This window comes from Microtus pennsylvanicus, chromosome 4 (assembly GCF_037038515.1).
Source record: "Microtus pennsylvanicus isolate mMicPen1 chromosome 4, mMicPen1.hap1, whole genome shotgun sequence".
Taxonomy (NCBI): domain Eukaryota; kingdom Metazoa; phylum Chordata; class Mammalia; order Rodentia; family Cricetidae; genus Microtus; species Microtus pennsylvanicus.
The window spans coordinates 38576502-38602265 of NC_134582.1; the positions used below are offsets into that span (position 1 = coordinate 38576502).

Below are 25764 nucleotides of genomic sequence, written 5' to 3' on the forward strand. Positions count from 1 at the left end.
TGTCGTCAGACAGATGCCTGATAAGATTTCTTTTACTGTTTATTGAAAAACAAAACCCATGCACAATATTAAAGAATAAAAAAGGAGGCAAATCCAAGCATCTGCGAAAACACCCACTACCATTGAGCTTGAAAAGGAAGTGTTACCTTCTCGCCCTGTCTTTCTCCTCCAGTCCCCCTTCTTTTCTCTCGGCCCCCTTTCATCCTGGGTCCTCCAAGGCTCATTGATCAATTCCTGCCAGCTGAATGTAAACTCAGCCTCTAAGACTGAATGCTCCTTCCAACTGGGTGACAGACCAGTAAAATAATCTGAATTTCTGTAACATTTTCCGCTTTGGTCTAGTCAAAAAGGAAAAGTTTTAACTCTATGTAATAAAGCTCTATACAATAAAAGTTATTTCCAAGTATTGTCCAAATAGTAAAGAAAGGTAGTAACCTTATCAAAAGTGAAACTACATACAAGAACAATTATCAAATAAGAAGTACATCTGTGATTGGCAAATTTAGAGAGATTACTCTATTAGGTGTCCTCTTTTGAAGACTCCAGCGTTTTGTACTTAATATATCTCTTATCATGATTCAGGAGAACTGTGACTGTGACTGCCTTGTCTTCAACCCCATCGAAGACCTGAGAATGATAGAATATTACTTGAGTAACCAGGAAGTGCACAGCAAGTGACTTCCAAAATTAAGAGAACTAACAGAAACAGCTGGCTGACTGGACAATCACCCAACACTCCTCTGCAATCTTGGGGCATCCATCTTTGGCAGACTTTTCTGTGAAACAGGAAATTTTGAAGGCCTTTCCTTCCCTGTCTTGGTAAAGTTCAGCAGTTATTTTTCTTTGTGTCCTACTTGTTCTGTTTGGACAGCATACCATCGAGGCAAAGGCAGTTTCTTGCCAAAATAGCTAGTTTTTGCCACGAAGAAAGCAAACTCCATATAAAGTTTCTTCAGTGCTCAACATCATTTTTAGAAAGAGATAGGTGCTACCAGGAGCAGACAGGTCTCATGTCAAGAAAATTCTATGTTATTAAAATGTTTCAAATGCTTTCTCTTTGAAGTTTTTGAAGATTACCTATCTATCTAAAATATATCTTGGTATGATGTTGAAAACATAGCTAACATGACTATAAGTTTGACAGTTATGCATGACTACTGACCTGTATTTCTTAATTATGCTAAATACTTTGTAAAAATAGTTTTCAAAAGCTAGAAATTTACATTAAATTGTTATATAAGCCATAAGACCTTAAACAATAGTAGAAATGTATATACAGTATGATCTAACAAAAGTAGCTTTCAACTTGTATCAATATATAAAAATATCTTAAACAAGAGTAAAAACACATATACAGTATAACGAAAATAACCTTAAATTTGTATCAATATAAAACAATTCATATCAATGTAAAATATTTGACTAGTAGTTGCTATTTTAGTTTAAAGTAGATTCAATAATCTACCCTTTTGTCCTTTGATTTCTATATCTCCCCTTTTTTTTCAGAATGAGATTTCTGAATTTAATCTCTTTTGTTCAGTTTTTTTTCCTGACCATACCCAATAACAACTTGTAACCAATTCCCATAAATGATGATAAATATTGATAAGCCAGTGAAAGGCCAAAAACCACCCACCCCACCCCTTGGGAATGTGTGTATCATGTTCATAAAATTACTTTTTGTTTTCTGGGAGTGACACCATTTCTAGGCAACCCTGAAAAAATAGGAAAATGATCAAATCCTCGGAGGGCTAGCTGTATCATTGCTGTTCAGTCTGTGTCTGTGTAATGGGAAACTGCAGGGATTATCACAAGTCCTGCCTAGAGTAGTCTGTGAGGATGGACCATATTAGCTAGCCACCTTGAAACTGTCTTAAGCAGTTTGGAGTCCAAAGCCGATCTTGTTTATTGGTTTAGTGGCATTACCACAATCCAGGTGGATTTGTCGTTGTATTGGAGACTTCTGAGGTCACCGTTAGGAATGTTTAACGTACACTGTGGAAAACTCCAATTCTGTAATCATCATTCCAAGCCAAAAAAAAAAAAGCAATGTACATAAAATTAAGACTATAGAAAAATGTTTTCTAAAAGTGGAAAAATAATTGCTATTCATAGACTATAGACTATAGAAAGATGATATACGTAAGATGTTTAAGGAGTGTGTGGTTCCTCGTGCACTAGGCTTCACATATAATCAGGATTGTTATTACTGTCTTTAAGGTGAGTTTTAGTTCTTTCCAAGGCTTTGTTCTCAAGGAGGTGTGCTGGAAGGTGGCAGAATGCCCTTGGTGAATAAGCACAGTAATTGCAGGCCTTGGAGCCCAACCTGGGTGGCATTTTGAAGATGAGATTAAAGTACTAGCCCATAGCTGCCAAGCACCAACAGTGCACGGGTCTCAATGCTTGGCATTCTTTCTATTCCAGACTTTTCCAAGAGCAGGTCTTTCCCAGAGATGCATTTTATAAACAAGACAAACGGATGCTTGCTGTATTTGCTACTTTTCCTTTTTGAGGGAATGAGGCTTTGGAGATTGAACCCCAGATTCAATTGCTAAGCTCACACTCTGACACTGAGCTACATATCCATTCTCATGCTCTTCTAATTAATAAGCTGTTTACACTTTCTATTTATTTATAGTTTATTTAGCTTTAACACTAAATATTCAATTTTACTGTTGTTGTAAAGAATACACATAGCACTAACCTCATAGAACCCTGTAGAGTTGCAGTGGCAGATAAGATGGCTTCCTTTGGTTTTGCATACACAAGGATGGCACTGGATCTCAATCTAGGGATACCATTCAGTCAGATTCCTGGTTTGAGAGCAGCCGCTCAGTGATTGTTATTGACTGAACATTTGGGGTGTACCCTCCCACCCCCATTTGTCCAATGAAGCACTGTCCCCACCCTTCCAATGTACTATTAGGAGATGAGATCTTTGCGGGGGGGGGGGGCGGTAAATAGAGTTTAGATGGTGTCATGAATATGGAGTCATTACTTTGGTATAGTGTCCCTCAGAAGAGATTCCAAAAAGCTGGTTCTTGTCCTCTCCCAGCTATGTAAGGACATGACACAAAGGCAGTCATCTGTAAAACAAGACACTCTCATCAGAAGGCAGCCATATTGGCACGAAGTCTAGAACTACGAACCTCTAGAAGAGTGAAGAAATTGATATCCGTTTAAGCTACCCAGGCTATGCTATGTATTTGTCTGTATTTTGATAATGACAACCACACACAATATAGTAGTTATTGCCCCACTGGGTCTATCAACTAATTCTGATAGTTATCACTCCACTGGATAATAACTGGAAATAATAGCCTGGAAAAAAATAAGAACAGCACAGCACAATGGTCCACGTGGCCTCTGCTGATCTCTTACTCCTCTGTCAACCACTTTACTTCTGCAGGAGACAGCGTGGGAAGTATCAAGATAGGAGGAATATTGACTTACAGTTTTATAATATGTACGTATTAAAAAAAATTCTACAAATGAACAAATGACGGTTGCCCCATTTCTGTTTTAACAAACCAAGGATAATGTCTATCAACTAATTCTGGATGTTGACTTGCAATAATATAAGGTTTTTATTATTAGTCTTGATATAATAAAATGTTAAAATAAAAGCAGAAGGAGAACTTGGTGTGCAGTTCAGTGTGAGAGCACTTGTTTAGCAAGTGCAAGGCCCTGGAAGAAAAATAATCAGAATTTTAAGATGCTATCACGCTTGAGAAAATACAGGAAAGCTAACCAATATTAAATGTTGACACTTCGTACTTAAATTCATTAAATATTTTTGGTTCTTCCCTTCTGGGCACATAGTAAAGCTGAATGATATGGATCTCATCAGGGGTGAGTGGGTCCATTTAACTCTATCCGGCTGATGGGCTGTGAATCATTTTATGCAGCATTGCTTGCTTGTCCATGTATCATTCTCTTCCGGAGTAAGACTGTTGACCTGATGTGCACAATCCACATCATATTAAATCACACTCTTTCCCTCCCGTTTAGTGCAAATAGATTCTTTTCCCATACAATATATTTTATTACTGTTTCTCTTCTTTCTACTTCTACCAGTTCCTCCCCACCTCCCTAACATAGGATATCCTTCTATATATGTGTTGCTTCTATTGGTTAATGATAAATCTGCTTTGGCCTATGTCAGGGCAGAATATAGCTAGGCAGGAAGGGATATAGAAAGAGAGTAGGTGGAGAGGTGGAGTCAGGAAGATGCCATGTAGCTGCTGAAGGAGGCAGACACCCCGGAACCTTACCAGTAGGCCACAGCCTCGTGGTGATACACAGATTAATAGAAATGGGTTAATTTAAGATGTAATAGTTAGTTATTAAGAAGCCTGAGGTAATAGGCCAAACAGTGTTGCAATTAATATAGTTTCAATGTGATTATTCAGGTCTGGGCAGCCAGGAAACAAACAAGCAATCTCCGTTTACACCTCACTTCCAACCCAGATCCGTTTCCTCTGTCTCTCATTAGAAAAGAAAAGACTTCTTAGAAATAACAATAAAGTATAACAAAATAAAATATAAAAATATTAAAAAATCACATCAAAGTTGGAGAAGGCAAAACAATAAAAAGAAAGGATTCCAAGAAAAAGCACAAGGATCAGAAACTCACTTGTACTTGGTTGGGAGTCCCATAAAAATACTAATTGAAAGCCATAGTACATATGCATATGACCTGGTGCAGACCTGTGCAGGACCTGGACTTGCTGCTTCAGTCTCTGAAAATTCCCATGAGCTTTGCTTTGTTGATTAGAGGGCCTGTATCCTGGAAGCCCTCCTTCAGCAGCTATCTTCTCTTTCTGCCTCCCCTTCCTTAGAGTTCCAAGGGTAGGGATTTGATGGGGACATCCCATTTAGAGCTGTGTGTTCCGAACTCTCTCTCTCTCTCTCTTTATGTGTGTGTAAGAGAGAGACAGAGACAGAGACAGAGGGAGACACTGGGAGAATAATGCTTGGCTGTGGATCTCTATATATGTTCCTATCCACTGCAGGAGGAAGGTTCTTTGGATGATGGCTCAGTAAGGCACTGCTCTATGAGTGACCAGAATATCAGTAGGAATCATTCTATCATCGCTTTTCTTTCTGGGACCCATAGTGTTTGGTTTTACCCTAGGTACTTTTCTATCTAGTCTCTGGTCCTTGGTCACCCAAGCAGTGTCAAGTATGGGTTCCATCTTGTGGAGTAGGCCTTTAAGTCAAATCAGATGTTGGTTGGATACTTCTACAAGCTTTGTGCCACCATTGCCCTAGTATATTTTGTAGGCAGGACAGCATTGGAGATCAAAACATTTGTAGCTGGGTTGGTGTTTACACTTTTCTTTTGGTTGCCTGCAGAGTACCTTCCCATCCCAAAGACACTAGAACATAGGAATGAAGGTTCTATGTAGTCATCAGCTTGACCTCAATGAGTTGTGTGAGTGTTGCCTTCAGCAATGGGGCCTTACAGTCTGTTTGGAGAGAGCAACCTATTGTCTTGGCAACAGCCTAATTTGTTTGGATATTTCCATGGGACCGATTGGGCCAACAGTTCAATTGGCTGTAACCTAGTCTAAAATCACTGTTAATATTTCTTTAACTTAACAGTTCTGACAAATATTAAAATAGTAAGAGCTTGGAGAGTTGTGACCTGATGGTACATTTACCAAATTCTTTCTCATGAGGAGCAATGTGACTCTTGTGGGGGAAAAGCATTTGTGGCAATGCATGAACACAAATTCTGGAGAGGAGTGATTCTATCTTCACTTGGCACCACAGGATGAATGACAAGGCGATGTGAAATGGTGGACTAACAAACCTCCTTCCTTTATGCTGCTGTGGAGAAAGAAGGGAGTATGCCCAATGCCCTAGACATGCCTTAGAACCCATCCCAGCCTTCCACAAAAATCAAGCTTTTTAAAATGAAGGCTTTTGTTTTGAACTGCATTAGTGTTTTAGCATCTCATATCTGTTAGGGTCAGGCAAGCAGAAAGGATGGGAGGAAGAGAGAATGACCATATGGGGAGGGTGTCTTCAGTCTTTTCTTTCTTGATGCACAGTGTCTTAGTTAGGGTTTCTCAAGGAAAACATTTAATTGGGTTCACTTACAGTTCAGAGGTTTAGTCGATTATGGTCATGGCAGGAAGCAAGGCAGCATCTGGACAGACTTGGTGCTAGAGAAGGAGCTGAAAGTTTTTACATCTTGACTCTTAGGCAACAGGAAGTGGGCTGAGACACTTGCTGTGGCTTGAGCATATATGAGACCTCAAAGCCTGCCTCCACAATGACACACTTCCTCTAGCAAGGCTACACCCACTCCCGCAAAGCCACACCTCCTTATAGTGACACTCTCTTTGGGAGCCATTTTCTTTCAAACCACCACACACAGGAAACAAGAGAAGTTAGAAAGGAGCTGAATGGATGCTGGCAAGGGTCTCAAGTCATCAGGAACCACCATGCATATGCGAAGGTCTAAGAGAGGGTCGCCATATTTCTTCTTTTGAAGTTTTTCAGTGGAATCGGCCCAACTATATGATAGTTTTTGTCTTGAAAATGGTGGTTCTTCCCTAAAAAAAAAGTCTAATATAAAAAGAGGACAGCTGAAAAGAGCGTAATTGGAGTCATCTGCTATATTTCAAGTGAACTTCCTTTTTATGCTGTGTGGATGCATTATGACTGACTTGCTCCTAAGTAGGTCTGAGTTACACAACATCACATCAGCAGCAGTGATTATAGAACAATGATTAAGGTCTTTTGATCTGATGTTGAATATGAAGCATAGTTAGGCAATTAGACCTGCTAGTAACTGGGCTGGGACCTATCAGCATGACATAATTAATGTTTGCTAGCTAGACTGTTGTGGCACATACCTTTAATCCCAGCAATCAGAGGGTAGAGGCAGGGGATCTCTGAGTTCGAGGCCAGCCTGGTCTACAGAGTGAGTTTTGGAACAGACAGGGCTACACAGAGAAACCCTATCACAAAAGAAAAAAAAAACCAAGAAATAAAATAGTTAAAGTTTTCTTTGACCAGCTCATTCTAGTACTACCATATTTTATTGTAAAGTGAGTCTTCTGCAGTTGTCATAAAGAAAAAAAATGTGTGTGTGGTTTATTTTGATATTTTTAAGTAATACACATTTGCTTTTCCTGATTAAATAATGAAACCCTGGGGCAATACAACCATGCATCATTCAGCAATCTGTTCATTAAATGTTTATTAAAAGTCTGATATATCACAGGCTTGTGTACAGTACTAAGGGTAATGTGGATATAAAAGGAAGTCCAGCTCTATGTGTATTGCTGCCTGTGTGAAGACCACCTGAGATTCAGTTGTGTAGAAGAAATCCACTTTTCAACTCTGATTTCTTCCTGCAACTTAATGCTGGAACTGGGGCAAAAACCCTGAGGTAATCAGGCAACTAGCAGAGCACTGAGAAGAACAGGGAAAGACAAAAGGACAGACACTTTGAAGCCTGTATTGAAGCAAAGCCCCCCTTGCAAAGTAACTTAGGGGTGGGGAGCTAGAGAGATAACTCAGTGACTAAGAGCACTGTTACTCTGGCAGAGGAGAAAACTGGAGCTTGGTTCCCAGCACTCCTATCCTGAGGCTTACAACTGCCAGTAACTCTAGCCCCAGGGGATCTGCTGCCTTCTCCTGGCCTCTGCAAGTACCTGCAGGCATGTACACAGGCAAATACACACACCTGAATAACAAAATAAAATCTTTAAAAATAATAAATCATATGCTGTGTATTAAAATAGACACCGAGGGCTGGAGATGTAGCTCAGGGCTGGATTGCTTGCCAAGTACCTGTGAGGCTCTAGGTTCAGTCCCAGCATCATCACCTATAATGTTCCGCTCTGTCCCTTTAAGAGACAAGCCATGCCTATTCCCTCCTACATCTGCAAAGGCAAGCTGATCTTCAGCTTCCAGTTTTAGTCTTTCCTCTTTTCCAGCTCCCTCTCGAAGAGGCAGCTTCTGTCTCTCCCTTCTCCCCACTTCTCCCCTTCCTCCCTTCTGTTTCTCTCTCTCCCCCTCTCTCTCCCTGCTTCTCTCTCTGCTCTCCCCTTTCCCCTTCATAACCAACTAAATAAATATCCAACCTCACTCTGCATGGTGTGCCTATCTGTCTGTCTCTTGCCCACCGTGTAGCTCACTGCCAGAGACCAGCTGCCTTCAGAGACCTGCGGCATGGTCTTGTGGTGTGCCCACCTGTCTGTCTCTCCCAGTGAGACTGGCTGCCCCATCGAGGTCTTTCACCCACTAGGCAGCTCCCTGCCTGGGACTCATGGCCCACTGCAGCCACTGGCTGCAGCCACTGGGGGAACTGCGCCTGCCTGGGACTGGCTGCTCTCGGGATCCACTGCCTGCTGCGGCCACTAGGGGACCTGCAGCATTTTACTTCTAACATAATGCCATCATCTAAATGGCAGGCTAGTTTGTTCAGGCTGTGAACAAACACAGAGACAGTATTGTGAGCTTTGATTCAGAGTGGCTGGTATATCTAGTCACACAGCCCCGCATGAGACTTTTGGATCAAACTGACTTAAGATAAGCAGAGCATAGTAAGTGATAAATCGTAGGAAGATAGTTTTCGAAATCACACTGATTAACTTCACCAATAATCCACAAAAGGCTGATTGTCTACTCATGTCAGAATCCCCGGTACACACTTTGTAGTTTGCTACACATTCTTATACTCAGATTGCAGAACAGTCTGTTTATACTCTCATTTCACAATACAAGTGTGGATCCTTCTTTGTTATGGTTGAAAGCTGCATATTAAAGGTTACAGTACTCCACAATCAGGAGCTACACTTTATCATGCTTCCTACTGAATCCCCAGTACCCAGCACTATGCCTATATCAACCTCTTGCGGGTCCCCTGACCCCAGCTGGCCATTGCACACTGGAGACACAGGATGGGGAGTAGCTGGGGAGCAGGATCTCCTGTTTCCTGTGGGTTGAAATGACCAGGGAGACTGTTTCAGAGGCCAACTTGTATTGAAATGGTAGGGATAGCATATATAGCTCAAGTCAGGGGGAAGGAAGGGGAAGAAAGGGGTCAAGGGAGGAAGTCCTGCAGCGGGGTGAGGGTGGGGGGGTTCCAGTTTATCAGTCAGATTAGCAGACTGTCTGCCGGTCACATGATTTCTGAGAAGCCAGCTCCTTGGGTTGCGGGACAGAAGCTTAACTGACTTTATCATGGCACGGCCTTTGGCTCTATGGGGTTAGTAGGTCCAAGCCTGATTGGGTAGGGAGCAACCCACTCTTTCCATGCTCTCTGAGAGATGCTTGGGGTATGGGCTCCATTCTACTATCCCTCATCTGACTTGGGAATGCACAATCTTTGTCACATGTCTGCCATTCAACCTTTTTGAACACCCCTCCTCTGACTGTTTAAAAATGGCCTACCTCCCTGTAAAATGCCCCCAGCCTTCCTTATAGCTAAGATAGAAGCATGTGACTCAGGCACATGTACCGGAGAGAGACATGAGTTCTGAAGCGGACAATGAAAAAAAGCAGGTTTTCTCCAAGTCTTATTTCCCTAGCAAAGGCAGCAATGGAAGCCTCCAGCTTTATCTCCTCCTCTAGGTCAACTTTTCATTACACTTTTGCATCATATTACCATCGTTAGTACTAACAGATTTTTCTGTCCCCACCCTCAGGAAAATAAGTCTCTCCACCTAGGCTGTAAGTCAGATCAAGCCCAATTGAAAAATGTAATAACATAACAATAGGTATATTAAGCAAAACAACTCTCAGGAGGGTTCTCTGAGGCCAGAGAAGTCACATGCCCAGGCCAGGTCAGGAAAGTTTTATAGATTGTAGGCAAGGGATAATGATGTGTTTGTTCATCACAAGCTGGGTTTATGCCCAAGGATGGTCAAAAGCTGAGCGCTTAGGTGGGGACCTGGGTGGCTGGAAGCGTCAGGGGAGGAAGTTGCAATAATCACCAAGAATGCAGAACTGGGCTTTTTGGCATGTTTTCTTAGTTTGGAGACTCTCTGAGCAGGTGGGATTTGGAGCGAGACAGAGAGATTGGAATAGGGCTTTCTGGACTGTACAGGGGCAAGCTGGAGGCCCCAGCCAAACAAATACCATTAGATTCTACTCTGTTGTAATAGGGTAATACTAACATGTGTGCCACAACTTCTTTGGGTGTCGAACAACCCTTTCACAAGGGTCACCTAAGATCATCAAAAAACATAGATATTTACATTATGATTAAAAACAGTAGCAAAATTACCATTATGAAATAACAACAAAATAATTTTACGGTTTGGGGTCACCATACATGAGGAACTGTATTAAAGAGTCACAGCATTAGGAAGGTTGAGAACCACTGCAAGAGAAGCTCCATTCCTATTCATATAAAGTAAAAACACGGGGCATTTAGGGTAAGCCGACTATTCTTCCATAAGAGGTTATTCTGGGAGCGAGGCATCTTTCATCTTGTGGCTGTGCCATCTGCACTACATGGCTTCCCAAGCGCTGATCCACTTGAACCTTACCAGAAGGCAAAGGGCACGGGGAAGCACACACTGAGGGGCTTGTGAGAAGCCTGGGAAGTGAGGCTGTCACTTTGTCCACAGTCTGTTGCCCTGAACTCAGCTGTGCAGTTTCCTCCAGGTGAGATGCCATGAGCATGAGGAAGTCATGGTTAAATCGACACCATCTGTTGTCTCTCTTGCTTCCTTCTTCCCTAGGATCACCAGCAAGCACTAAGATCAACATAAAAACCAAGTGCAAATCACAGACGGATGCGGCTCCCATCTGAATTGGCTCTCCTGTGCTTGCTTTTCTTCTTCTTCTTCTTCTTCTTCTTCTTCTTCTTCTTCTTCTTCTTCTTCTTCTTCTTCTTCTTCTCCTTCTCCTTCTCCTTCTCCTTCTCCTTCTCCTTCTTCCTGTCCTTCTCCTCCTCCCTCTCTCTCTCCTTCCTCCTACCCCCTCCTTCTTTTGTCATCTCTTCTGCTCTCTGTCTCTCTCTTTCCCCCCCCCCCCGCCAAGTTTTCATGTTGGAGAGGGTGTTCATATTCATTGGACATTATTTCCAAATTCTTTACTTGAAATTGCTTTTATCTCCAAACTTCCTGCATGTCAATTTGAAAGGAAAAGTACTTAGCAGGCAGCCTGGGAGCCACATGTGTTCTGGGGACGCTGGCACGGGGAAGACTCAGAGACTTCGAATCCTTGCTTGCTGACCACCCACAGACTAACGAAAGAAATGTCTTTTATTTTCCTCGCATCTCTTGGACTAGGTGCTTTGTCAGCAGCCAGAGACAACTGGGAGTATGATTCCACTGCCAGGGACCTCCAGAGCCCAGACTTGCAGAGCCGGCTGCCCTTCCAGAAGCTGCTGGAGTGTGGCGGAAGCTCTTTGCCTCAGCCAGCTGTCCTCCACAAGCTTCTCACACAATCCCTGCATGTTGGCACCGCTACAGGCGGAAGCTATCTTGAGCTGGCCCGCACCGTGAGTACCTCTGTTCACAGAACACGTCTTCTGTCTATATTCCAATAACAATATTTTAATTTTGAGCTCCAAAGGGAATATTGATTATTGCCTTTTCTTATTGCACTAAATAGTTTACCATTTCCTTGGGGCCAGTAGGGTGGAGCATTCCAAAGTCGCTAGCACTAAAGGGCTTTGGAACTTCGTTCTCACTGCTAACAATAACGTAGAACTCTAAAGGGTGTTTGACTAACTCTGTAGCCTGTGCAGTCTGATTTACTGAAGTCCACGATAGTTCTTATATAACAAGAACGCTCTCGCAGCACCAGAGTTTACAAAGCTATAGAATACACTTCCTTCTATTTGGACTTCATGCCTTTGAAAAGCAAAGAGAAAAAGATTCACTGAAAGTCTGATTATGTTCTGGTTTATACCTTTGAGATTATTTCTGTGGAAACTATGGGGAAGCTTAGCATTAATCTATGCCCTATTTAGTTTAGCTTTATTATTTTTTTTCTTATTGGTGCTGAGGACTGAACCACAGCCTCACACATGGGCAAATGCTACTTCTGAGCTACCCAGTCACTTAAGCTCCCCTTTTCTGTTCACATGAGCCATGACAGTGACTGTCTGGGGTCAAGAACTATTGGCTTCCTTTAGTCAGAGATGGGACATGAGGGTGTATGAGTGATGGCTGGCTCTTTTCAGTACCTTGCAGTTTACAGACTGAGATTGCTATCTGCACTCTGTGGGAGTTCTTCCCTCCTTTCAGCTCCCCTCCCTCCTTCACTCCCCCTACCTGGCTTCTTGAAATTCAGGTTTGAATGGGGAAATGGCAAGTTTGCAGCCAGGACGTATGATTCATGGTTTGTTTGATAAAGACTGCAGGTTTATAAACACATGTTATGACATATCTTCTATTCATATATTTTGGAGGGAGATGTTTGAAAAAGCTAACAATCATAAATCTCTAGCAATAATTAAAATGCCAAGAAAAATCACCCAAGCCCCAATGACATTCTGTAAGATTCCTGACCAGTTCTTGTCAAAACTGCTAAGCCTATTCAAACCAAGGAAAGTCTGGGAAGAAAAACGCCTGCTTACAACCATCCTAAAATGTAACACCATCCCCTTGGTGGGATCCTAGATAAGAAAAAGCCAAAGAGACCTGGGGAAATGTGGGTTCTAGCTGAATGAACAGTGTTGTTTCATGAACTGTGACAAGGCTCACATAATAATATAACATGTTAATAAATGAGAAATTGGTCATGGAACTCTCTATCCTGTCTTTGTAACTTTTCTGTAAGTCTGAACTGTTATCACTTAAAATGCTTTTAAATTTTAAAATATTAAGAGCACCTATATTGCAATCTCTTCCTGGGTATGATTACATCACCCAAGGCCTGTCCAATCACCCATGGTTATTGCACTGTTCCTTATTGACCACCCTTCAAGGACAACTTTGCACAGCTTGACTAGAATTATAACTATAGTACCTACTTTCTGTATGCTCAGTAGACCAGGAAATTGCCAGTAAATATGTCTGCCACTAGTCTGGATTATATATAACCGTTATGTATGCCTGTTACATATCCTCTCCAGCAGACTGGACCTTCCTTATGCTACACCAGCTGAGCTTTGGAGCTCACCAACAATCTTTGTAGCTCAAGGATCATCCTTTACTTCTTAATCCTCCTGCCTCCACCCCTGAATTCTAAGACTGTTGGCATGGACCACCGTTTCTGGTGTATGCATTGCTGAGAATTGAACCCACTACAGCATGTGGACTAAGCAAGCACTCTGGCGATGGAGCTACAGTCACCAGCCCCTGACCCTGCTTTCGCGATAGTCAGTGCCATAGCAGCACAGGAGCCAGGAAAAACCAGCATTACACATTGATCAATGTTTGGTTGGCATCTTCTCTGAAGGGTTCAAGGTTCATGGCCCCAGATGTCCAGCAGACCCACTGTGGGAAGTTCTAGGAGCTGTCAGCTTCCTACCACTAAGTGAATCTGTGGTCCTGAGTGGAGTCCTGCTGTCCTATCTTTCCTTGGCAGACATAGGTACATTCCCCAGGTTGCATCTGGCTGGGTCCTCTGAGTTGGGGGATCAAAGGGATTAAGGCATAGCGTTCTCATATGTCTCCGTACATATTCCCTCCCTGCTGGTTACTCAAGCACTGGGTGGATGATGCTTGAGATGGCCTTGGCAGATACTAGCTAGATAACAGCTCCCTTAAACACAAGGTTTGTGTGATGCCCTTCCCACATTCCTAGAGACATGTGAACAAATGGTTCATGCTGATAATAGATCAAAGAATGGATGCCACCAAAGGCCAACCCAGTGGATTTAATGTGGGTTACTTATAGGGATATAAGTGAGGGGTTACTTATAAGAGCACAAATGATTCAAAAACAGTTTCATCACCAAAATCCCACACCAGAAACCAGAAACCTCCATTACGCTGTCCAGCCTGCACACAGTTCAGCGGGTTGAAGACTGTTTCTTTCAGGCAGCCCCGACAGCCTGAGTCTCTTCTGGGTCACTCAGCTGATTTCTGCATCTCCCAGGCAGCTCTGCTGGTCTGAGAATGTCTTTCAGCAGTCCTAATAGCTTACATATGCTTGGGGAGAGGAGCCTAGAGAATCTGGTCAGTTTCAGGGACTTCCTGACGCTTTTGCGTTACTTACTTCCTGCGATGTACTAGCTTCCTGGCTAGATAATCTTTCATCTCCTTTAGAAAATTTTGTTTGAATGACCTTTTCTTCAGGGTGGAGGGTTTTACCTCAGAGGAAACTGTTACACAACCCCAGACACGCAGCTCATTTAGCAGTAGTTAGTGCGCTTCAGCTCATAGACTTTTCTGTTTGTCTATGGCTATGAAAACCTATAAAAAATGCCTGTGGTAAGTGATGGCATCTAGTCATTGAAATGCAATGAATAATTAAAAAGGGTTCAAGTCCACAAATGATTAGCAACTACACATGTGACCATATAAATAAACAAAACTGAACATGCTCACATATGGCCTTCCTTCGTGACAACCTGACCATAAATGCAAATATGGGCACTGAAGTCTTAGGATGGCCATATTTTCTCACAGAGTGAAAACCAGAAAATGTTAACTATGGCTTGAATTCAATTATGTGCTTAAACCCTGGGTTAGGGGATTGGGGCTCTCAATTCTCCATTCCCTTCCCATGTCCACACCATTTCTGATGTACCTTTGGAGTCTTCTTGTTACATGAGAAATCATAGTCATTATGTAAACCCTTGTGTTTAGGGAGGTTCATTATAGCCAGCACTGCTTCTGAGTCTCCTCACAGGGATCCGTGATCCCAGCTTGAGAAACAGACCTCGTGTGTGGCCAAAGAAAGCAAACAGTCTCTTGAAATGGCACACTCAGGCAGTCTCTTTATTTACAAAGTCGTATTAAAAGTAATTTATATTCCTTCTAAAACAAAATCTTGAACTAATAAAATTAAGTTCTGTTTAAAAACAAAACAGCTAGAAGCAAAAGCCATTGGTCAACATCCAGCTAGGACACAGAAAGCACATAGTAATTCACACAGGGGAAAGTTAATAGAAGCAATATTAATGAGTAACACAGTATTACCACCAGCGGGTAAAGAAAACTACAGCAAGTTCACACATAACACAGGGAAAGAGCAGCCTCACATCTCAGGCAGAGATGGAGTACCCAGACAAGAAACACATTTAGAAGAGGTATCTTAAATTACCCAGTGCTGATTCTACCTCTGAAGGGGTGATGGTACCCTGCAGGCAACAGAGAAGTTCCTGGTGGTTCTTCATGCCAGGGATGACAAATAGACACCAGCTCCCTAGAGTATTGGCCCAACTGGCTGGATTCCATCAGAAAGACTTGATGAACATCACAAAGAAAGTGACTTCAGAATGCCAGTGAAATTCTCTAGAAAGCCTTCTGCAATGGCAAAACACTAAATCTTTCCAGGAGTGAGCAAGCTGGATGTCCTGCCCTGTCTCTGTCTGGGAGAGCACAGCCAGATTGGGGATTTCTGGCTTCCTTCAGTGTCCCTTAGCTTCCTCTGTTAACAGAGAAACAGTGTTTACAGAGTCCCCTCCATACAATGAAACAGGAGAAAGAAGGGTAGATTGGAGGCAAGAGGAAGAAACCCGTAAGGGACATAGGTCTCCCCTCATCACCCACTGAGAAGCATTTTACTTTCTAAGCCCCTGCCACCACCACCACCACCCTCTCAATATTGTTACAATGGCCATTGAGTTTCAGCAGGAAGTTTGAAGGAGACATTCAAACCAAAGCAGGTGCCAAGTACAGAACAAGATGATGCTGTAAATAAGCAGACACTTGAATGGAAGAGACAGGATGGCACATGTGATTTAGGGCACAAGTGATCAATCAGAAGAGACATATCCTCTCACACACATGTAGGAGCTGTGGCGCAGTCTGTTGACTCTGCAGCTTGGTGTTCAGCTTTAAGCTATTCTGGGGCTTTCAGGTGAACACAGGAGAGCAAGGCCACTCTGCAGTCTCCTTCACACTCTTACTATGACCAGTCTGGGTGCTGCTGGTGACCTGCAGGAGAAGTTAGTTGTGACCCGCAGGAGAAGCTGGCCAAAGATTTGGAAAAGCTGAAGGCAGAGATTTGGTAGGTCTGTAGTGTAAGCCTGGTATACTAAGTTGTTAAGTGGAGGACTAGCAACAGTCCATGTAAATTGCCACTGTGCTTGGTACCTGATTTAGTGTGAATGTTTTCTCCAAAACTCATGCTGAAATTTGATCACCATGATAACCATACTAAGAGGGAGGAGCTTTAAGTGGTAACTGGGCTCCAAGGTTTACACCTTTGTGAGCAGGATCGATGTCATTATAAAGAAAGCATAAGAATGCCAAGCATGGTAGTTTATTCCTTTAATCTCAGAGTGCAGGAAACAGAGGCAGGTGGATATCTAGGATTTTCAGGCCAGTTAGGTCTACATAGCGAGCTCGGGACCAGCCAAGGCTACATTTTGCAACAACAAAAAAAGGAAAATTGATGAGGATGGTGATGATGGTAGTGGCGGTGATGATGGTGATAAAATGAGAGTTTGCCTACCCCTTGCAAATAAAACACCCATTGTCAAATGCTGGCACTTTGGTTTTGGATTTCCCAGCCTTGAAAGCTATGAGTTCCCAAGTGTCTGTTCATATAAGTTGCCAAGCTTGTGATCACAGTACAAAACAGACTAAGACAGTGTCCCACCCTAACTTTCAGAAGGTGTCAAGGGTGACTTCTTCACCTCTAACTTGCTGATTTCACATGGGATATTCCTCATGTACGACCAGGCAGAGCCATACAGGAAAGAAAGCTCCAGGAAGTTGGTTTCAGCTTAGTTGAACTGACTTCATTCTGAGCCACCATGGAACGATGGTAAAACTGCCAGCAAAGCCCAAGCTCTCTTTGTAAAGCAAAGCCACACAAAACAGTGAGAGTTTGGTAGAGAGACTGCAACAAGAAAAATGCCTGTTGTCTGAAAATATTTCTCTGAAGATCCGTATGACTCAGAGAGTAATGTTAGAGCTTCTAAATATTGACACGCTGGAGCACTCTGATGCCTAAAACATAAACACTTTGATTAATAGATACACCACTGATAAATTCTTGAACAAAATATAAATTTTTTGGCACATTCTTTCAACTGTACAATCATTTTAAATGACCTTAGCTTTGGCATTTTTATTAATAATAGAACTAATTGATATAAATCAAATCTGCTCTTTAAAAGAAACCGTGCACACGATATGAGGTGTTCAATGGGAAGTAACAGCCACGATTCGTCTCCTCATCTTTTCTCACTTAAATGGCTTCCCAAATTGTTTATGTCCTTAAATCGTTTCTAACACAGGGGAATTTTCACTTCTCCTTCTGTTATTTTAAGATCTTCTGATCACTAAGGAGTTGCCAACTTTAGGGCTAACATCTGGAAACCTTTGCTCCAAAGGACATACCCCAGCGTTGTGGCCACAGCACCCTCTTCTGGGCACTGTTCAGCGGCAAACAAGAAATTCCTCAGCATAGCTTCAACCAATCCTTCAGAGTTTTAGGGAATCAGGACAATACAAAATGAACAAAGAATAAATATAGAGATTTGTTTTCTTCTGAGAACATGGCCAAGGAACAATCTAGAAGCTTCAAAAATTTTCTTTCATTTAGAAGTTTAGAAAGCTTCTAAATGGCTGTAGGATTTGCTTCCATAACAACAAAGGCTTTTGGCTTTGAGCTGTCATTTATCTGACACAGCAGCTAGCAATGAAGAAGTATTATCACTTTGTGTTTCCCCACCGTTTCAAATCATGGCTCAGAGCGCAGGAAAGCACAGTTGGCCTCTTTTCTTTGCAGATTAAAAAAGCTAAGTTTTACCGAACTGTCCAAGCCTGTCTTCCTCTGTCTTGCACAATTAGGTTTCTATTTTGTCTACTTCCTTTTAATTTTTTCTGCATTTCTACATGTGTTTGCATGTATGAACATGAACATGACAAGGCACACATATAACCTTGAGTAACTTTTGAGTCAGTTCTCTCCTTCCACCATGTGAGTCCCAGGGCTTGAACCTTGGTCCTTCGGCTTGTCAGAAAGCACCTTTAGAGCCATCTCATCAGCGCAAGTTTACTACTTTAGCACTTCATTTTGTACTTTTTAAACAAAAGGCATTTATATTTTCTTAACGAAGACAACAAGGTGGTGCAGATGAAGTTATATAAATGTAAAAGCCAACAGAGGCTGAAGAGCTAGCTCAGCACTTAAGAGAACACACTGCTCTTGCAGAGGACCCAAGTTCAGTTCCCAGCACTCTTATTGAACAGCTCACATTTGCCTATAATTCTAGCTTAAGGGGATCTGACATTCTGTTCCTGCTTCAGAGGGGACTGCACACAAGTGTGTATGCGTGCACACATGTACGTGTGTGCACACACACATACTTAAGAATAAAATAAGCAGGAAAAATGGTTCAGCAGTTAAGAGCACTCATCCAGAGGACCTGGGTTCAATTCCTAGCATCCATAGGGTGACTCACAACTGTCTATAAGTACAGTCCAAGGGGACAGACACCCTCACATAGAAATACATGCAGGCAAAACACCCATGCACATAAAATAAATAAATTATTAAAAAGTGAAAGCATTTTCATAGCATGCTGTACTAAACAAATGAGAGACCTAGTGAGTTTTGATGTTCTGTGACTCCAACAGTCAGAAACCCTATGGAGCCTTTTCTTTTCTGCTGATAATAAAATCAACCATGCTCCAGGGGATAGCCTGACGTCTAGGAGCATATGGGCAAAACAAATTGAGCTTGGAGGGTTATTAAAAACAAAGCAGATACAAAGTTGAGAGGGAGTAGGAACTTGGGGAGTGGATCTGGGTGGAATATGATCAAAATACATTATAGGCATATCTTAAATTCTCAAGTAATATAAAAATCTTATATTTAAAAATAAACAAACGAGACCTGTGTTGTAATAATCTATCACATGCTTCTAAGTACTGATAAGTCGATTATTAGCTGAGCTTTTCTTAATCTAACATCCAGGCTTCTGTCACTTTGGCGAGCACTGTGAATCTTCATACTTCAGAGTGAGAAACACCTTTCCAATGCTTGTGATGAGGCTCTAGTTTTGCCTCGGGCATTTGATGAACTTTATGTGCTTTTTTATTTGTTTTCCCTTTTCTCCCTTTTATCCACTCCACTTGTAGGATAATGAGGGCTTTTCAGTTACCATTCGTTTTTACTATTTTCTCTTTAATTTGAACCTACTACCTAGATGTTCTATAATCAAGGGCTAAACATATTTGAAATAAAATAAATATAACAGGGGGCAGCGCTTTCTAAGTCGTGCTTGAGCTCTGAAGAGTCATCTGATGATAGCTTGGTTTTACCTCGCTGTAGACAGAAGTTTCTGTCCCGAACAGTACCACAGCCATTCAGTCCCAAATAAACACACAGAGGCTTATATTAATTATAAACTGTTTGGCCTACTAGCTCAGGCTTATTATTAACTAGATATCTTACAACTTAAATTAGCCCATAATTCTTATCTATGTTTAGCCACGTGGCTTGGTACCTTTTCTTGGCGCAGCATTTTCATCTTGCTTCCTCTGCATCTGGGTGGTGACTGTACACTCAGCCTTTTCTCTTTCCAGAATTCTCCTAATCTGGTTACCCTGTCTATACTTCCTTCCTGGCTACTGGATAATCAGCATTTTATTAAACCAATACAAGTGACAAACCTTTACAGTGTACAAGAGCATTATCCCACAGCACCTAGTGTTCACTGCTTACAAGGATACAGACTGTGAATTTGCATGTTCATGTGCTTTGTATTGGTATATCATGAATTACTTGGAAATGATTGGGGTGTCAAATAGTTTGTCCTGCAGGAATTTTAAATCCTAATAATCTAGCATCTATTTGATAACCAAGTCTGCAGCCTACAATTTTAACTTTTTAAATTAAGTTTAAGTATATAGTCATTGCCACCTTCCAAAAGCAGCCACATGAGAAATGAAGTTACTTATTTGGATACTTTGTGCCCATTTGTGAATGTACAGGGATGATTTACTAAGGTACATTCAGTTCTTCATTCTGATTGAATTAGTAAAATCTTCAGGGGCACTTTTATGCTCTAAAATGGTCTACAGATCCTCTTACCATCTCTCTGCTCAGATTCATACTCTCTTATCCTTCATACCCCCAGACCTCCAGTGCCAACCCAGCCCTCTTCCTTCACGTCTGATTCAAAGAGCCTGGCTTTCTCTCTTCCTCTTACTCAACTCCCTCTTCCTGGCCGTGGCTTAGATTTATTTACAGCTTCCTGTCCTGTTGGTTTTCTCTCAAACTCCAGTAAAAATGCTCTTAGGTTTAAAAGAAATACATTGCAAGCATAAATTTGACATTTTATGCTCCAACATCCTGTGAACATTGTAATACTCTGAGGGAAGAATATTAAAGTTAGGAAAAAGCATTCTTTTTTCCTTTTTACTTTTTTTTGCTTTTGTTTCTTTTCTTCCTTTTACTGAGGGGGATTTGCAAGGCCTTTCATGGTGCATTTATGATCACAGAGATATTCTTGAAGGATTGGTGCTGTGTATTATTTGCATAAATCTAAAGTCCAGGCACTGACTATTTTTCCTGGACATGTTCTCTATTCCTGCTTAGCCAGTTGAATTTGTTTTGGCCTTATCCCCTTTGCCATGACTCAACTTGTTTCTTCTTTGTAACAAATGAAGGAGTGACTGGGTGACAGGGTGGCCCAAGTCAGGCTGTAAAGAGAACATGGCTGTCCTCGACTGGCAACAAATGCACAGAGGGCAGCCATTCCTTGCTGTCACAGAACACCAGTGTGGCCATTTCCTGCTTCTGGGGAGCAGTGACTCTTAGATATCTTGGGAGTTTGTTCTCTCCTTCCATGTGGACTCAGGGATCAAACTCAGGTTGTTAGGCTTGGCAACAAGAGTCTGAGCTATCTTACTGGCCCTCAAATGTATTCTTCCCTCAGTCCACATGTAATCCCACAAAATATGATCTTGTGGGCCAGTGATATTGTCTCAGTTAGGGTTTCTATTGCTGTAAAGAGACAATATGACTATGGGAATTTTTTTTTCTTTTTTCTTTTCTTTTTTTTTTTTTTTTTTTTGATTTTCGAGACAGGGTTTCTCCGTAGCTTTTTGGTTCCTGTCCTGGAACTAGCTCTTGTAGACCAGGCTGGCCTCGAACTCACAGAGATCCGCCTGCCTCTGCCTCTCAAGTGCTGGGATGAAAGGCGTGCGCCACCACCGCTCGGCTCTATGGGAATTTTTATAAAGGGAAACATTTAGCTGGGACTGGCTTACAGTTCAGAGATTTGGTCCATTATTATTGCCATGGTTGGAAGCAAGGCAGCGCCATGCAGGCAGACATGATGCTACAGAAGGAACTGATCGTTTTTACATCTTAACTTACCGGCAACAGGAAATTGCCTGTCTCACTGGGGGTGGCTTGAGCATATATGAGACCTCAAAGCTCGCCTCCACAGTGACACACTTCCTCCAACAAGGCTACACCTACTCCAAAAAGGCCACACTTCTAAATAGTGCCACTCCTTTGGGGAGACATTTCAAACTTCCACCAACATTTTGAAAAATCGAAATCTTACAACTCTCTCTATGGCCAAGACTCAAGAGCCGATCTCCAAACCTCCCAGTATCACCAGTATTTCATCAAGGGAAGGTACTTGCTAGCACCACAGGTAGGTAACGTACACTACTACTAACCGTGTGTGTGTGTGTGTGTGTGTGTGTGTGTGTGTGTGTGTGTGTGAAGGAAGGAAAAATTAAATTTAATTTCATTGGCAACTCAGCTCTTCTTGCTTTTCACATTTCCTATTAGTTGAAAGAAGAGCTGCCATGAGTAACCAGGAGGTGAGCTTCTATGACATATATTCTACGTTTCCAGCAGACTGCAGAAAATGAATTTTACTTCTTTTGGCTAAACCTTGTGTTCTGAAAATGTAAGAGTGATAATATTTTCCCCATAATCATGAAGAGGATTAAACTGAACAATGCACAGAAAGCGCTCAATATAATCCTTTGTGAAAGAAAGTGCCCAATCAACAATTATGGTTGCTATTGCTGTTTTCCTATCTTATTAGGAAAAAATCATAAAGTTTTTGAGTAGATAACGATGGAGCAACCTTTGAAGACAGAAATCAGGAAGTTACTGAAGTAAGCTGTAAAGATTTTCATAATGCCTACAAGACAGTTTTTTTAGAGGTTGCCATTAAAAATTACACTCAATTGTTTTGTGTGTAAAATTCACTTAGAAATACCAGTCATGAAAGAAGACAATTGCCTTAGCTAATAGAGTCTGCGATACATATTTTGTTGGTAAGTTGTTGTGTGTTGTTTGCACTCACTTAGAAGAAACTGGCCCTGAAAGTGCCATTGCCTCTCCCCCAACTTCAGACCCAAGCATATTTGTCTCAAAGTGTCCTCCAAGTGCCCTCGTTTGGGGACAGGCTGTACCCTCTGACTCTATGACAGGGAAGGAAGAAAATATCCAAACAGTCCAAAAGTAAGGCATTGTGTCTTTGAAGATGGCTAGGAAGTAAGCCATTTTCTAAAGAGGTCACTGTTACTTTTTTCATGACACAGAAGTGTCTACTATGGGGATGAGAATCAGGAAGTTCAGCCATGGGAAGTTCAGTTGTGGAGAGAAAGCTCAATTAGGAACTCCAACTGACTGCCTCAACTTCCCTAATTGGCTTCTGCTGGATGTTGTTATTTGTTCTTTTACTTGGATGCTTCACCCCAGGGGAGCTTGCCCAAGACTCTCTCTATCAAGATCCATCTTCAGTTGACTGCCTCAGTGGGATGTCTGCTGAGGATGCTGGGCACCCAATGTGATGATGTTCTACTCTCTCTCTACTGCTCCTACCTGCCACTCACTAGTTATGCTTTTACTTTGACCTTTATCATATACTCAATAAACTCACTCATTCGGAACTGAAAGTACAACGGCCATAGATCGTTGCCCACCTGGTTCAGAACAGGGGCATTGGGGGTGAGGGTGGGGTTCTGTCTAAGCCTGCCATTTCAATAGCAGGATTATGGGGGCCCAGATTGAACCCCTCACTGAAATTTGCTTAGGCAGTAGAAGAACCTAGACTAGGGCAGGTTTCGTGATGACCACTATCCTGGCACACATTAGTTATGAAATATAGTATTTGTTACCTTTTGCAAATTAGTGTGGGGGAAAAAAGAAGCGTAAAGAGTAAGGGTGCTTGTCACCAAGCCTGACAACCTGAGTTTGATATCTGAACCCATACAGTTGGAGAGAACCAACTCCTACAATTTGTCCTCCCCACACACCATGGGGCACACACTGACAATAACTAAATAAGCAAATAAGTGTTGAGGGTTTTAATTTTAAAGTCCATTTTGAAGACCTCATAGGAGTGTTAGCACCACAGTTAGTGAGGCGGTGGGCAGTCCCCAGATGTCCTTCTTCTTATGATGCTGTGCATTAGTTTTGAAGTCGTCCTGCTGGGCAGCTCAACAGAGCATCATCTTTCCTGTCTTTGGAATAACCATCTCTGACTGAAGGACACTGAGTGTTTGAATACACACTAGAGGGCAGTGGTCCTATGTCTAGACACCGGATAGTTCCCTGGTCTCTTTGCATTTCTCTGTCTTTCATTTTGTGCGGGTCAGAGGAAAAGGAGTTTCCTCCACATAAAACAAATGATGCTTGTTTCTAGAGTGCAGCTTGGCAGCATCCTGGCTCTCATTGCTATGGTGGTTTCTTCTCCATCCTTCTTCCAATAACTTATCCCAGAGGATCTTTAACCATGGGAATAGTATTAGCTCTTTTTTTTTAAAAGCTAAAGTCTATGTAATCCGGGTTAGCCTGAAACTTGATATAGAGACCAGGCTGGGCCTCCAGCTCACAGAGCTCTGTCTACCTTTGACTCCAAAGTGCTGAGATTAAAGGCATGTATCAACAACATTATTAACATTTTAATGGCATATTTTTCTTTAAAAAATATAGAGAGGCGAGAGGATGCATGCGTTCTCAACATTGTAGTGTTTGCTATCTTTGCATTTTGGTATTGAGAATATATTTGTGGATTAAGTATGAGGGGGGAGAAAGCGAGGTCTTCTTGTGTTTCTGTGTTTCTGTGAGCTTCTGAGAGTTGGCAGACCTGTCCCTTCTCCGCGATCACCCAGGAGAGTCACGATTCTGCGCACTACTTCACCACTCCTGTCCTACTGTAAGTAGCAGGGGGTGCAGCTTACTGAGGCAGAACTAGCCTGTTCTGCTGCTACAGAAAAAGGCGGGGAAGGAAGGTGTGGCTAGGGACCGTTAAACTCCCAGCCCACGTGTTTACACAGAGAGAGAGAGTAGTCCCAGGACAAAGGGGTGGTATCACAGAATTCAAGAGCAAAGCAGGGAATGGTAGGACAGCAACGGATTACTTATGAGTCAGCCTCTGCTGGACACGGGAAGCTAAACAAGGATTTCCTTTGTTTTTACTTACGTTTCATTATTGAAGGGTTTCTTTGAAAGGGATAGCCCCCTGAACTTCTATTGTGTCGGCTCCTGGGTTTGTAAAAGTTATATGTAGAATGAACTTAAAGGATTGTGACTTTTTTAATATACAGATGTTTTGATTTCTGTGTGTGTGTTTTTATGCAAACCCATTAATGGGTTTGTTTGCTGTAATTTTATGCATAGTAATATGTTGTAATAAGAGCGGCGGGGCTGTGTCCCCGCCACCCGGCTGCCTGCCCGGCTAGCTTTACCCGAAATAATTACACAGACACTGTATTCTTTTAAACACTGCTTTGGCTCATTTCTACCTAGCATCTTCTAGGCTAACTCTCCCACCTGGACTAGCCTATTTCTTATCATCTGTGTAGCACCGGTCTTACCGGGAAGATTCTAGCCTAAGTCCATCCTGGGTCGGAGCTTCAGAGCTTCATCGCGTGTGTCTGCCCAGGAGCAGGTAGCATGGCATCTCTCTCTGAGGTGTCTGCTCCGGAGAGGAGAGCTGCGGAGTCTGACCTCACTTCCCCTTCCTCCCAGCGTTTTGTTCTGTTTACTCCTCCCACCTATCTCCTAACCAATGAGATGGGCCAAAGCAGTTTCTTTTAATTTAACCAATGACCTTCCTCCATCATTTCCCCTTTTTCGGTTTAAACAAAAAAAGGCTTTAACTTTAACATAGCAAAATTACATATAACAAAACAGTTATCAAGTAAAAGTTACATCAGAAACATTTATACATATAACAAAATTGACCGTAAATCTCTATCAATAAAGCAAAAATCTATACTAATGCAAATTATTCATGTCTATATCATATCCCCCTTTAAATGTAAAAGAACATTTATAAACCATATTTGGGAACATGGGCGCAGTTTTTTCTCTCCAAACTGCTTCCTGCTGAATGGGGGCATCGTTAATTAGGTCTTTCATGGTATAACCTGTGTGCTAGTTTCATCTCAGTTGGCAGTTGAGCGAAGCAATTTTCTGAAGATGTTCACAGCAACCCTTCAGGAGGACGTGGTCCATCATACCAAATCGGGATAGAAGAAATCCAAAGGGTCTGGTCCTCTGTGAAAACAAAAGAAGACCTTCTCCAAAGCATCATATTCTTAGACCCAAATCCTGAAATCATACCCTCATGATATCCGTTCTGGTTCCACTTGGCAGCCCATATAATGAAATGTCTCTCTGTACTTAGCTCCTTCACAGTCAAAAATTTTAAAGAAAACACAATGTACATGA

At 42.1% G+C, this 25764-nt stretch overlaps 1 protein-coding gene across 1 annotated transcript in view; it reads left to right on the forward strand.

The window, feature by feature from the left end:
- Mcc (MCC regulator of Wnt signaling pathway) overlaps positions 1-25764 on the forward strand; it is a 378701-nt gene that overhangs the window by 78898 nt on the left and 274039 nt on the right. Inside the window, exon 3 of the mRNA XM_075968726.1 lies at positions 11265-11476. Within this exon, the coding sequence (XP_075824841.1) occupies positions 11265-11476 (212 nt within the window). The remainder of the gene's footprint in view (positions 1-11264; positions 11477-25764) is intronic.